This window comes from Dunckerocampus dactyliophorus, chromosome 1 (assembly GCF_027744805.1).
Source record: "Dunckerocampus dactyliophorus isolate RoL2022-P2 chromosome 1, RoL_Ddac_1.1, whole genome shotgun sequence".
Classification (NCBI taxonomy): domain Eukaryota; kingdom Metazoa; phylum Chordata; class Actinopteri; order Syngnathiformes; family Syngnathidae; genus Dunckerocampus; species Dunckerocampus dactyliophorus.
In genome coordinates this window covers 4,245,839-4,261,197 of record NC_072819.1, presented here as the reverse complement: position 1 = coordinate 4,261,197, position 15,359 = coordinate 4,245,839, and the positions used below count along the sequence as shown (strand labels likewise).

The following is a 15,359-nucleotide window of genomic DNA, read 5'->3' as shown; positions in this document are numbered from 1 at the left end:
TAAACAGGTGAGTTTTGACTCTGGATGTTATGTCAACCCCAAAGAGATGTCTTCTCTCCCAAAAAAAACATGAAAGTGATGAATTAACGCAATCATGTTGTGACGTTCTGCAGGACGGGAACGAGTGTTCCCTGTCCTGCGCTCTTATTTTGGCGGGTTGTGCCTTCTCCGGGGAGGAAGAGGCAGCCGCTTCTCGCCTGGTGGCCGCGCACCTGCGGCCAATTAACATTTAAGGCAGATAAAAGGCCAGTGTGTTCGAATGTGCGGCGCTGGTTCATTATTATTGTCTTTGTTATCCATGCTTCTCGTCTCCAATACCCTTACTTCTTGCACTCCGTGGCTTCGTCTCTGCATATTGGGGTCCAAACCACACCGAGAACGTAACAGAATGAACCAGCCAGAACTGACCCCCGCAGAGACTGTGCTCCACAGTCTTCGCGAGATCACCGCTCGGCACGAGCGTAGACTGCGGGACTACGAGGCACCCGGAGGGATCATGGAGCGCCTCCGGGAGTTGAGGACCCGCATTGCTCAGCGCAACCAGGCGGTCGGATGCAAGGCCCACCCCCAGCCCCCTCTCCACCCTTCTGGCTCTCTTACGAACGTCTGGAATCCGTCCCTTGAGGGGGGGGCTATGGTCGGCGGTGCACTCTCAGCCGCACAGCTGCTTCCGGAGCGGGCCGCAGGGACGACAGTTCGCCAGACCGAGGTCAGGCCACCTCCGGTGCCCGCTATCCTTCCACGCGGGGCCGAGGTGGGATCACCTCTGGTTCTGGCTCCACCTGCGGCAGAAAGTAAGCCTCCGTCCTCCGCAGCTGTTTCTCCAGCTGAGAGCAAGCCTTCGTCCTCCGTGGCTCCGCCTTCGCCTCCGGCCGAGACCAAGCCGTCACACGGACCCGGCCGCCCCCCACTTCATCGCCGCGGAGCCGGCCGCCCTGGCCGCCTCCCACCTCATCGCCGCGGAGCCGGCCGCCCTGGCCGCCTCCCACCTCATCGCCGCGGAGCCGGCCGCCCTGGCCGCCTCCCACCTCGTCGCCGCGGACCCGGCCGCTCCAGACGCCTCTCACGGGACTCCCTCGCCTGCCACGCTCGCCGGCTGTACCATCGCACGACCCATCGTCGCCACCGGACACCTTCTCGCCGGCGGTGGGGAGGCTGGCCCGGCTTTGCCATTCGTCCCATGGAGGGGGGCGTTCAAGCCCAGCGACCCTCCGCCGAGCCTCCCTCCACCCACCCTGGATTTCTTGAACATTTGAAACGTCTGGTATCCGTTTTGTGGGGGGGGGATACTGTGACGTTCTGCAGGACGGGAACGAGTGTTCCCTGTCCTGCGCTCTTATTTTGGCGGGCTGTGCCTTCTCCGGGGAGGAAGAGGCAGCCGCTTCTCGCCTGGTGGCCGCGCACCTGCGGCCAATTAACATTTAAGGCAGATAAAAGGCGAGTGCGTTCGAATGTGCGGCGCTGGTTCATTATTATTGTCTTTGTTATCCATGCTTCTCGTCTCCAATACCCTTACTTCTTGCACTCCGTGGCTTCGTCTCTGCATATTGGGGTCCAAACCACACCGAGAACGTAACACATGTGTGAGAGACAGGCAGCGAAACCTCTGCCACAAAATGGCATGGGGCCAGACATCAAAACATTTACAAAAACATGAGAACATTAAGGCATGTGTCACAAAGACAACGCACATCATCTTGACAAAACTAGCTTACCTGTTTGACACCCTCAATATTGCGGACTGTTGCGACAGCAGCTTTGGTCTGATGACTCCAGGGCTCCTGGAACTTCGAAATGTCACTTTGACTTATGTGTTCAATTATTTAAGAAGCTAAACAGTGTAATTACACTTGCATGCCAGGTACTTCAAGAAAAAAATTGAATATTTCACAAGACTTCATGACGGAGTGCAAAGAACGCCACATGTGGAAAGCTGCCTTCACAGCAAAATTGAATGCACAAAAAACAGAGAAAACACTGACGGTAAATTCATTGAACTTAATAGGGTGCTAACGAAAATGTTTTGTGCTAAAAATACACAAAGAACACAGTTTATTAATAACACAACAAGACACACACCATTTTGTACGTTAGCCGTAAAATGTACCAAATTTTGCTCAAAATTTTCAACCTTAACTGGGGTGTCTGCTAGATTCTACTGTATTGTGAAAATCATGTTGTTGCAACCTTTAATGAGTGAGAGTGCAAAACTGCCAAATTCGGTGTGATCTGTCATAAAAGAACTGTAGCTGTAAAATACTGAAGACTAAGCCAAATGCTAACAAGTTTGCGGAGTAGCTGAAACTATGGATTATCTGTGGAAAAGCATGGAATGCCATCTCTGGGTCGGGGATGAGATCCTGCCCAAAGTGATGGAGTTAAAGTACCTCGGGATCTTTTTCACAAGTGAGGGGCGGATGAAACAAGAGATGGACAGGCGCATTGGTGCGGCATCTGTAGTGACGCGGACTGTGCATCGGTCCGTTGTGGTGAAGAGGGAGCTGAGCCGAAAGACAAATCTCACAAATTACCAGTCGATCTACGTTCCTACCTTCACCTATGGTCATGAGCTATGAGTAGTGACAGAAAGGACAAGATTGCGGGTACAAGCGGTCAAAATGAGTTTTCTCTGTAGGGTGGGTGCACTCGCCTTTACAGATGAGAAACTAGGAGTGGAACCACTGCTCCTTCACATTGAAAGAAGCCAGATGAGGTGGCTCGGGCATCTGGTCAGGATGTCTCTCAGGTGCCTCCCTGGGGAGGTGTTCAGGGCACGTCCGACCTGTAGGAGGCCTCAGGGGAAGACCCGGGACACGCTGGAGAGACTATGCCTCACAGCTGGCCTGGGAATGCCTTGGAACGCCTCTGTCTGGAGGAGCTGGACAAAGTACCGTGGAGAGGGAAGTCTGGGTTTCCTTGCTCAGGCTGCTGCCCCAATGACCGACCTCGGATAAGCGAAAGAAGATGGATGGACAATCGACAAACCTCTTGAATAGCTGAAACTATTGAAAAACTAGCCTTGAGAACTGCGCTGAACACGCGGTCGACATTCCGAGCTTTTGGCCGTGTGGTAAGCGCTCTCGCCTCCCATTGTGAAGGTCCTGTGTTTGAGCCCCGGTGCGGGCGGCGCGAAGCAGAGTGGGTTACACATGATTTAGATGTTGCCCTATCAAAGACTCTTTCACCAAAGCTTCTGATGCAAGGACTACAATGCATAAACAACACAGCACAGAGCCTATTAAAAAATGATTGCCATGCTTCCCTATTTCCCAAACCACTTTCCTAATAGGACCCCAAAACTGTCCTCATGATGATGTGAGACCCTCCAGCCTCTAATGCATGATGGATCAGTCTGGAGCTGTGTGATTGGGAATGAAAGTGCAGCACAGAGAACCAAACATTTTACAGACACTCCCTCTTTAGCCAGCAACATGTATAGTGCCGATGTATTTTGCCAGGCCATCAGACTATAAGAGAAGCGTCCAGTTGCTCTGCTATACCTTTGACAGCACCCCTGGCATATTTAACCAACCTTACTAGCGACAAGGACACGCCACGCAGCGTTACACGAACATGCTCCAAGGCCCACATTCTAACCAGTAAGCCATACTATATAATTATAATGACATGGTATAATTATATCATTGTTATAGCTACAATTATCATTTGGTAATAAGTCAGTATTACAGTATTAATGACTGATGGATATAAACACACCCGCGTGATTCCTGCAAATTAAGCAGAAAACAAAGAGACACCAACAGCACTGTCTCATCCAACATGACTGGCTGATATGCAGGAAAAGATTCCCCATATGTCAAACCAGCTTGACAAAGCAACTGCTTGGTATGAGAGCGGACAAAAATTTAACTTCTAAAGCAGTGGTGCCATTCAAAGGGGCCCGCTGTGAATTTCTTCCTCTGGCTCTCACAGACTCCAGATTCTTGTGCTTGCAGGGATGCTTTGAGTAGGTGTGTTTTCCAAATTGTGCTGGAATCTGACCAAAGCTAGTAATGATACTTGGCCGGTTGGTGGAATGCTGGCATTGGGCACCGCCTCTGCTTGTTGGGCTGGTGGAAGGAGTGCGTAGGGAGGAGGCATCGTTATGCGTGCCTGCGAGCGAGCGATACACATAAAGACACCATCCATCCATCCATTTTCTATACCGCTTCTCCTCATTAGGGTTGCGGGGGCATGCTGGAGCCTATCCCAGCTGACTTCAGGCGATAGGCGGGGTACACCCTGGACTGGTCGCCAGCCAATCGCAGGGCTCATATAGACAAACAACCATTCACACTCCCAAGGGAGAATCGGACCCAGCTCTTCCCGATCGATCCAGGCTATGACTGTGTTGGCCGACATGCTAACCACTAGACCACCGTGCGGCCCACATAGAGACAAAAATACGTAAGAACAATACAACAACAATATGAAAACAACAATACGTAGATGTATTGTTGTTTTCCTTTCTTTTTTTGCCGATATCCCATATGCCGACATTGTCCAATTTTCCATTTCCGATTCCGATATCAACCGGTATCGATACATATCTCCTGTCGTGGAATTAACACATTGTGGTGACTCAAAATATTGTTTTAGACATTCACCAGATGTACTTCCGTTTCCGGGTCATGAGGTTGCTGTAGCCACTTAGCTCTTGCTAAAGAGTTGTTGCTTGTTGTTGAGTTGAGTGGTAGTAAACTGATTGGTTCCACTTACCTCGACCCCTGTCTCGTTGTGAATCGCATTTCCACATTTGGTGACCATCGACGTGGGTCAAAATGTCAACTGACAACAGTGACAACAACGAGGGTGTACCGGTGCCGCCAGGCGCTAACGAGTTGGCTAACGTCGGTGCTATCTGCGCCGGTAACACAACCGATGCCCATGGTTTCAACACATCGAATCCCAGTTCCGACTGCGAGGAATAACACAGGACATGACCAAGTATTTCCACATAGTGGCCGCACTGGATGCCTCGACGATGACCGGTACAGGAGCCCATAGGCCTTCACACAGCAGTTTTTTAAATCGGTTTTCGTGATCGGGAAAAACCCGATACCAATATCTACCGATAATAATTTCTTGTTTATTTTTTTTTATTAGGAGAATACTGTAGATGCTGTGATATTTTCATGTTTGATTCTTTCATTTATTCTCCATCTGTAATTGGCTTCCTCCTCCTTACAATCTCCAGCGTAGTCACAACACTAGCAGCTGTAGTTGAGTTTGGAGCCTTTATCCACTTCTTCAAAGTATGTTTGCTCTACTAAACCTTCCGTAGTGGTTACGAAATCGCTCCCTTACGCCCATCTGCAGTTGGGTATTTTTCAGAAAAAGCTGTCCTTCTTTTGAAAATGTCTTTCAACATTACATTTTCTGTTGTTTGCTAATTTCTCGCCACATATCAAACACACGGGTGGGTAAGCCAGCCGTGGCCCCTGTAGTTGACCCACGCAGCACTTGCTGCACTTTTCTTGGGCCATGAAGCCTTCTTTTCAACAACGGAATCTCTCCCCTTGAAGTTCTTGATGATGTGATAAATGATTGATTGAGGTGTAATCTTGCTACCAGCAATATCCTTGCCTGTGAAGCCCTTTTTGTGCTAAGCAAAGATGGTTGTGCGTGTTTTCTTGCAGGTAGACATGGTTGACAGAGGAAAAACAAAGATTTCAAGCACCACCCCCTTTTTAAAGCTTGACTGTTATTCTCACTCAGTCAGGAGGACAGAGTCATCAAGTTCTTTATAGATCGGCCCGGTGTTTCGCATGTTGGCTTCACAGTCAGGAGATCGTGGGTCGTCCATACAAATATGAGTCTTTGGCTTCCGGACTTTTTAGGCATGACACCGCCCAACAACCAGCATATTGGTGTTTTCACCATTTCATTGGCTTTTCTGTGCATTGGTCACCATTAAGATTTGATGTCAGTTAGTTGCGTGCAGACGTTGATGGGCTCTTGTGCCACGGGAGACACGGTGATGGTTGGTATTAATACGTAGTGCCAAAAGCCTAATGTGCTGTTTCTGTTGTTATAGATTCACTTCTTAAAGAACAAAACAACCAGTACACATCTATTTTATTACTCATGTGTGCAACATCTATTAATTCACCCCATTAATGATGAATGAATGAATGATTCATGTTCTCTAATTAAGTACAACAATGTTTGGAAAGTATTTGACTTCAAAGAGTAGTGGACTACTGGAAAGTAGTGGAAAATTATTCTAAAACGTGTTTTATTTTTCTCTTTTGAGGTTGGTACCTGAGTACCAAAATAAGTTGACTGATGAGTACCAAATGGATCAATGATGAAGAAGGTCAAATAAAAGGACAAGTTTCATTCTACGCCTGTTCACCGAGGGGAATCCAAGATGTGGATTGGCTATCCTTTTCAAGTGAGGAATTGCACAAAAGGCAACACACCACGACTCAATGCATTGCAATATGTTTTATTGAAAGCTGTGCACAATTGTGACGTACAACCAACAAGACTGCTAATATTAATAATTGCAGCTTGTACGCCTTGCAGGTAAAACGACAGCAATGAGGCTCTTTTACTCCACATCTTTGCAACAAACAAATGGAAGAGCTTGATTGCATGGCTCATCAGCCCACTGCTCACCTGAAAGGAAACACAAACAAGTACAATTAGTAATATGAACAATATTATACTCATATTCTGTCATTTGACTAGCAGCAGCACAAGTCCACTGGAATGTCCGTAGCTCTATGTGATATAAATAATCAGTCGACGTCACGTGGTAACGCTCTGTTACTCAGCACGCTACATCCATTCACTCTGTGGAAATGACAAATACTTTTACCAGACTGCTGTATCAGAACGCAGCCTTTTCCGTTAGGCTCTTCACGTCCAAAGTCAGTAAAGTCACTGGATGTACCATCAGTCCACATCCGCTCATTTGTCTGGAAGACAAAGTCACATTGAAACCATGTCTCTACATATATTGAGCATGTACATATGTACAGTATGTATACTGTATGTTCCTCTTTTTTCTTGGTCGTGACTGGGGGTGACGGTGAAAAGAGATGTTAGCACTGTTGTTGTGTTTGAGAAATAAACCTAAAAAGCATGCCTTTGGTTGGATTACAGTACAAATTCATAGACGAGATCAGAATCTTTGCAATTGTAAGTATTTCACCTTGATTAAATCATGGAGGCCGATCCAGCTTTTCGTTAAAGTACCGTCGTCTTTCCTCATCAGTTCTCGAACAACTGCATTTTCCACGCCGTTGTGGATAGAGGCCAGATTCCCACCAAACAATATGCAGACATTCTGCCAGGAGAAAAGAAAAAAGGATAAATCCTATTTTTTTAAATCGTCTCATAAAAACTGAGGACAATTGATTGAAAACCAACCATTTGTGAAAAGGAAGACAATTTCATGTATCGGGAGATGAAAATGTACGTTTTAGTCGCAGATCTTGTTGTTGCGTCCGGCTCCTAGGGGTGATTTTGCTGTGCTGTCCTGTGATTTTGATGTTGGGATAGCTTCCTACCCACACTCGAGTTTTTAGCAATGTTACAAAATTTTCGCAGCTAATAAGCTAATGTTATTAGTTAATTTATCAAAGGAAACTTTGCTAGCGCTTTGGCTTTTAGTTATGTTTGACATCAAGATTGTTATTATCCTCCCAATTTAATCGCATTTTTGAGGGCCCTGACATGCATGACAACTCACCAAAATGCACAAGCGTGTCACGTTCGGCGAAAAATTTTATATTTCAGTCGTCCCAGACACAAACTCCCAAAACTCACTCAGTGGCGCCACCTTTAAATTAGCCCCCACCACCACTTTCATGGATCGTCACAAAATTTGGTGGACACATCAAACATGCCAGGACGCAAGAACCCATATTCCCAAACAAAGAGGAAGTCGGTCATTTTGGTCTGTTGCGGCGATTTTGGTCAGTGTGGAATGCGTTTGCACGCACTGCTCAGTCAGTAATCCTTCTGTTGAAATGGGTTGAACTTTGACTTGGCACAAATTGAAGGGGAGTGCTTAACAAACATGATAAACCAGTATACAAAGTGCAAAATGACTTGCAACCAGCGATAAAGCCTCGTTTCAGTACACAGCATTGTAACCTATATAGTACTTTAGTTTGCTGTGAGGGTGAATGTTGATGATACAATGAAGACAACATCAAAGAGAATAAAAGGCTTCAACTTGCATGTTTTACTCATTTTGATTGTTCAGCTAGGCACCAAGACATTTGGATTTGTAGCCTGATCACTCGTAGCTTAAAGGCGCATCACGAGGACTGTGTAAGACAGTGGTAGTACCTCAGCATCTGCAAAGTCACTCTCCTCTTTTCTGAAGATGAAACAGCGATCGTTCAAACGGGTCCATTCGTCGGGACAGCCAAGATCTGCAACACAATGCTTACCTTAGATGCAAGAGCACATATGAAAAGTAGACATGAAGGTTGAAAGGAGACACTGACCGTTTACAGGGTGAGATTGCTGAGAAGAAGAGAAGACAATACATTGACGTGTCATCCATGAAAGTAGGAAGCCTACATGATGGGTACCAAACATTTCAGATTGTTACTTACACTTCCAGTCAACAGTCCACTCATCCCAATGAGGAGGAAGAAGAAGTGAAGAGCAAATGCCATCTGTGGACAAGTCACATCGTCATCATCATCATCATCATCATCATCATCATCATCATCATCATCATCATCATCATCATCATCACACAAGTTAGGGACAGCAAGGACAAAGAGGATGTAAACAAGCAAGCTGTGAGATGCTACCTCTGCTGATGTTTGAGGGTGACGAGGCAACAAGGAGCCATCCTTATATACATCAGCTTGGAGCCACTCCCGGAGGTTCTCGTGTGCACGAGAACCGTGGAATTCCTGTCATGAACACATTCTGTCACTAAAAGAATGTTTGAATGCGGAATGGTGAGGTTGGCTAATAATCATACGTTGTATTCGTTGTGCACTTTTCATCAGGAGATCTCAAAGCATCTCAAAACATGGGATAATGGGACGAGGGAAAGAAAACAAGAGAAGCAGTTTTGTTAAAAATTGAAAAGGTACACAAGAAACATCTAAAAGGGGGAACAAAAAGTTTTGCCAAAAAGAAAACTGGACTTCAAACTCCTGTAGCGTCTGCCTGACGGTAGGAGTGTGAATAATGAGTGTTGTGGATGTGTGCTGTCCTTGATGAGGTTGTGTGTTCTGCGTCGGACTCTAGATTTATAAATGTCTTGCAGTGAGGGGAGGGCTGGCCCAACAATGTTCTGTGAGGTCTTAATCACCCGCTGGAGTGCCTTCCTATCACATGTTGTACAGTTACCGTACCAAACAGTGATGGAGGCGGTAAGGACACTTTCGATGGTGCATCTGTAGAAGCAACTAAGGATTGTGGTGGACATGCCAAATTTCCTCAGTCTTCTCAGGAAGACTCACCTGATCCAGCGCCTCCGACAGATCAGGTTTCACCCTTGCGGTTCTTGGGTCTAGAGTTGCCGCGTGGCCGTAGCTATCTCCGCTGGAATCTTGGTCTCTAAAGTATCCCTTTTGGGATGCCTGTCACCAGAAGACAGGTGGGTATTGGGTCGCCGCCCGTTTCCTTTGAGTCTTATATTTCGCCAATCAAAGGTAAGTAATTCAAGTCAGTATTAAGTCAGTATTAAGTCAGTATTTTTCCTGACTGTGTAAGTATGTGTACCAATACATTACAAGTGTTCGCACACACTCTGCAAATTTTGTGGCATTTTCAATTCTGCTTGGGCCTAGGCCGCGCTGGTATGCTGGAGCCTATCCCAGCTGACTTTGGGCAAGAGGGCAAAGAAGGGCACATGTAGACAAACAACCTTTGACACTCACATTCAAGATTCAAGAGTTTTATATGACAATAAAACTCTTGAATCTTGAATCTTGAATTCATATCTATGGACAATTTGGAGACTGCAATTAATCGCATAAATGCATAATGTAAATTTTTGGAATGTCGGAGAAAGACAACCTAACCTGCTTAACTGACAGCCTCAACGTTGCGGTACTGTTGCGACAGCAGCTTCGGTCTGACGACTCCAAACTGGGGAATGTCAGTTTGATTTATGTGTTCAATTATGCATGCCAGTTACTTTAAGAAAAAACATTTCACAAGACTTTATGACGGAGTGTATTGAATGCTACATGTGCAAAGCTGCCTTCAAAGCAAAATCAGACACAAGAAAAATGCAAATAACACTTACAATAAATTCATTGTCTGTCAATGGTATCAACGTATCCATTAGATCAGGGGTGTCCAAACGTAGTCCCTTGGAACATCCTGGTTCAAATATGGCTCACTCACTCTATTGTGTTTTTTTCCAAAATGTATTCATTTATAAATGGTTGCTGTTTCGTGGTTGAGTATGGCCTAATATTAGTCAAAACATACTGAAACACAATAGTAGTGTAGTATTCTGGCCACTAGGCTTCAGTAATGGCACATAATATAATTGTTAATTTATTACTTATTATATTGTATTTTATCGATTTATTTGTGTGTTGTATGTGTGACATGTGGGGACTGCTTGCTACCCTCCAGCGCTTGTGGGGGGCTGGCGGGCGGTCCCCGCTACTTGCTGGTGTCTGGCAAGTCTCTGTTTCCTGGCTGGCGGTTTTCTGTCTGCCTCCGGGGTATCTCCCTTGGCGTGTTAGTGGATGGGGTGATGTCCGGTCTGCGGCGTGGCGGAGGGCGGGGCGTTTGCTTTGGCGCCCGGCGGGGGGGTCGCTCCTCTCGTGGGCCTGTCATGCGGTGCTTGCTTCTCTGTCCCTCCTTGGCGCCTCTGGCTTGCGTGCTTCGTGGGTGTGGCCGTGCTTCGCTCTATGTGGGGTCCGGTTCTCTTGTAGTCGCCGTGGTGTTGCTCCCTTGCCAGCCGTGGTGGTGTGCGTGGGCCGCGTGGGCATGGTACCCGCTGTTCTGGTGGCGGTCGGGTCTGCCTTGGGGCGTGTGGCTGGTCCGTGGTGTTTGGCGTTTTGGGGTGGCGCTGTGGACGCTACCTCCGGTGGGGCTCCGGTGTTGGGGGCGCTGGGGGTATCGCCTCGGGGGGGTTGGGTGGCCCTCTGGACTGGGCATCCTGGCGGGCCGGGTAGGGCCTGTGGTGTGTCCTGCGGCCTGTGGCTCGTCCGAGCCTGGGCTGTGGTGGGTGGCCAGTCGGTCATGTGTCCTTGGTCGCCCCCTGCTCAGTTTGGGCTGTGTTGGGGTGTGGGCATGTGGTGCCCTCGTCCTTTCTGTTCTGCTGCACCACCTTCACATACATATAGGACTTTGGGGGGCGGTGCCGGTGCTACGGATGGCCCGCATGCCGCCGCAGGGGCTTGTGGTTGCTGCGCTGTGGCGGCTGCTGGGGCGCCGGGCTGTCTGGTGGGTTGGGGCATGGTCCTGCTCGCGGGTACTGGGGGCCTGGGTGACGGGCGGGGGAGGGAGGGCGTGTGCCCGAGAGCCGGGCCTGCTGGGGGGTGGTGCTCCGCCGGGAGCTTGGGCATTTGTCACCACTGGTCTTTGTGCTCTGCTGGGCCATTGTCTGTGTCTTTGCTTCCCCCGGTCTGTCCGTGGGCTCATCGGGGGTGGGGCTCCAGTGCACGAATGGTGCGGCGTCGACTCTGGTGGCATGTGGCTGGTCTGGCTCCCGGTGGCTGGTCTGCTGCTGGTCTGCTGGTGCTTGGCCTCACTGCGGCTCGGGGTGCGGCTTCTATGCTCTTACTATGAAAATATTCTGTTTATTAATATTGAATCCTACTCTGTGGAAATTCACTTGCCGCCATTGGGCCTGGGACCAATTAACTTGAGCAATGTTCCAAGTCAGGGGTGGCCATTACATCGATTGTGAGCAACCGATGTGGTAGTTTGGGTCGATCGCGTAAAAGTCACTTTTTAGTTGTCATATGACATCAGACAGCTGACATTAAGCTCCTCTCCTGATTCGCGCTTGCTCCCCAGCAGCGTTTCAAGCTACACACGAAGATGCAACTTTCATCTTTATTATTGTGATTATGGATGAACTAACTCTGCAGTAAGATGTCTATATCTATAACAAAAGTTATCTGTTCACTTGTAGCGGCTAGCTACGTAGAAAAAAAGTGTATTGTTTATTGGCTTTGCTTGAATATAATACAGCTACACAAGTCAAACCACTCCACAATGAGCAAAGAAAATAATAAATCTTTCCCTGTGTCCTTTAGCAGGTATCCCCTTGGCTTACCACGCCGGGACCCGCCTATATTTTGGCCAGTGCCCTCTGCCCTCCGAATTGACGGAGCAGGTAGATCACTGCCGTATAACTCTAAGGCTTCGCTATTTAGTTGGGAGGGGGTTTGCCTGATTCAGAACCCTTCCAGTTCTTGGCTCTAGCCGCCTCACCAGATTTATTAACATTGAATCCTGTGTTGCGGAAATTCATTTATTGCGGTTGGGTCTGGAACCAGTTAACCACTATAATCGAGGCACGACTGTATTTTCTTCTTTTTTTTTAGTTTTGCCTTGGTTTGCGCTGTTCAGTTCACACCGATGACAGCAGACGTGCTGTCACTCAGTTTTTGTTTCATTGGTTATGCCACTGCTGTGTCCTCCAAATATGATACTGGCTCCACAAGTTCTCAAAGGGATCAAGGTTTGGGGAGTTTCCTGGCCATGGACCCAAAATGTCCATGTTTGGTTCCCCAAGCCAAACTGTTCTTGGATGGTTGGGGAAGTTGCTGTCAGAGGTTGTTCTCGTACCAACAACTGCATCTTTTGCAGAATACCAGTCTGTCCCTGATGTTTTTCCTGGTGAGAAGTGTCTTCTTTGCGCCCTTCTTGACACCAGTCCATCTTCCAAAAGTCTTTGCCTCGCTGTGTGTGCAGATACACTCACACTTGCTTTCTACCATTCCTGAGCAAGCGCTGCAGTGGTGGTGCCCCGATCCCGCAGCTAAATCAACTTTGGGAGACGGTCCTGGCACTTGCTGGACTTTTTTTGCGCGCCCTGACACCTTCTTTACAACTGAACCTCTCTCCTTGAAGTTCTTGATGATGCGAAAAATGATAGATTGAGGTGTAATCTTACAACCAGCAACATCCTTGCGTGTGAAGCCCTTTTTGTGCTTAGCAATGATGGCTGTGCGTGTTTCTTTGCAGGTAACCGTAGTTAACAGAGGAAAAACAAAGATTTCAAGCACCAACCCCTTTTTAAAGCTTGACTGTTATTCTCATTCAGTCAGAATGACAGAGTCATCAAGTTCTTTATAGGTCGGCCGCACGATGGCCCGGTGGTTCGCATGTTGGCCTCACAGTAAGGAGATCGTGGGTCCTCCATACAAACACGACTCTGTGGCTTCCTGACTTTTTAGGCATGATGTTTGTAAAATGAAGATGAAAAGGAAAAAAAAATTCAAAGATGCAATGTTGATTCACAGTTGACCCACAGCCCACCCTCAATCCACATTTTTCTTTCCTTTTCTTTCTTGCTTTCATGACAAGAGACCGCCCAACAACCAGCATATTGGTGTTTTCACCATTTCATTGGCTATTCAATGCATTGGTCATCATTAAGATTTGATGTAAGTTAGTTGCGTGCAGACGGTGATTGGCTGTTGTGCCACGGGAGACACGATGATGGTTGGTATTAATACAACTACTAATAATAATAATACATTGAATGAATAAGCGCTTTTCTAAACACTCAAGGACACTGCACAACATACAGTATCGAAACCAGTGCCTTGGTTTTGTCCCTGAGAAGGATGTGAGAGCCTGTTTCTCCATCTCTTCCATGTACAGATTCGCCACTATGGGTGAGACTGGTGAGCCCATAGCACAACCATGAATTTGTCTGTAGAATTTCCCTCTAAACTGAAAATATGTGGTGTTAAGGCAAATTTCCAGTAATTGGCAGATGTGGTCAGCACTAAGTTTTGTTCTCCGATGCAGAGTTGAGTCCTCGAGCAGTCTCTTCCTCACCACCGAGACTGCTGCTGAGGTGGGGACAGATGTGAAAAGTGAAGTCACATCATAAGACACCAAAGTTTCCTCTGGCTCCAATCTGAGGTCTTTGATGCTCGCCACAAACCCTTTTGTGTTCTCTATATGATGATCAGTGTTGCCTACCAAAGGGGATAAGACTGTTTTTACATATTTCGCTACATTGTACGTGGTAGAGTCAATGCTACAGACAATGGGTCTGAGGGGAAACCCTTCCTTGTGGATTTTTGGAAGGCCATAGATACATGGTGTAGCCTCCCCAGGGTATAACCTATGATACATCTGTCTGTCAATTAGTTCTTCCTTCTCTAACTTTTGGAGACAGTGTATGATTTCTTTCTTATACCTACTGGATGGGTCCCTTTTAAGTTGCTCATATGTGTTGGCATCACTAATTAGACTTGTTATTTTTTCTTCGTAGTCCAATGTGTTGAGAACCACTGTGCATCTGCCCTTATCAGCTGGTAAGATGGTGATGCTCTCATCTTTCTGCAGAGCCGCTAATGCTTTCCTCTCACCTAACGTGATATTGGACGGTGGTGGTTTGGCACTACTGAGAAGGGCCGATATTCTCAGACGAAGGTCCCCTGCCTCTGTTCTAGAAAGGCTATTGTTCCTGATGGCCGATTCAGCTGCTGTGATATAGTCTACTGTGGGTATCGTTTTAGGAGTCACTGAGAAGTTGAGACCCTTGGTTAATACTGCCTTCTCTGTCTCCGAGAGGCTTCTGTCTGACAGATTTTTGATCCAATTTTCTTTAGTATTGGTCTGATTCCCCCCATCCTTAGTGTTTACGACAAGCTGTGGTCGATTTTCCAATAGAAGTTTCTGGAATTTTCCCTTATGCCTTTCTTTGGTTTTGCTATGGTGCTTCATATAACCTGATTTGGTAAATTCACAAACCTCCTGAAAGGTTTCGTGCGTAAGCTTGGTTTGCAATCTCTGATAGAAGGTTTCTACTTCAGACTGTTTATTTTTTATCTCTATGTTAAGTCTCCTAATTCTCAAATTCTGTATTTTTCTGATGTAGTTTTGTTGCATTTTCCTTGCCAAGTGTCCTTGCTCTAGGGACGCTTGCCTCATGCATTTGGGGATTAACCTACTCTGCCTGCATCTAAGATTAAATCTGAGGTGGTTCCTTAAATCTGCTAATTTAAGAGTGGCCTTTTCTAAGCTACGTACCAGCAGAAGGATGTCTCTCCCAAAGTTGGTCGCAATGCGTCTGTGTAGGCTCTCAGTCGTACAGGAGTTGTCCATCGAGGAAAAGGCTTCTTGAGACGTCATCTGTACTTCTGTGTAGAAGGTGTCGGACGTTTCGCTCCTCATCCGAAGAGCTTCGTCAGCAAACTAATAAGTGCTGGTAGCTTAGG

The 15,359-nt window shown here is 47.1% G+C and overlaps 1 protein-coding gene across 1 annotated transcript; it reads left to right on the top strand.

Annotated features, from left to right (window-relative positions):
- Positions 1 to 388: 388 nt before the first annotated feature.
- Positions 389 to 1,256, top strand: LOC129194218 (transcriptional regulatory protein AlgP-like). Its single transcript, XM_054799278.1, has 2 exons — positions 389 to 754; positions 816 to 1,256. Exons 1-2 carry the CDS (start codon positions 389 to 391, stop codon positions 1,254 to 1,256), a joined length of 807 nt encoding a protein of 268 aa, XP_054655253.1.
- Positions 1,257 to 15,359: the final 14,103 nt, after the last annotated feature.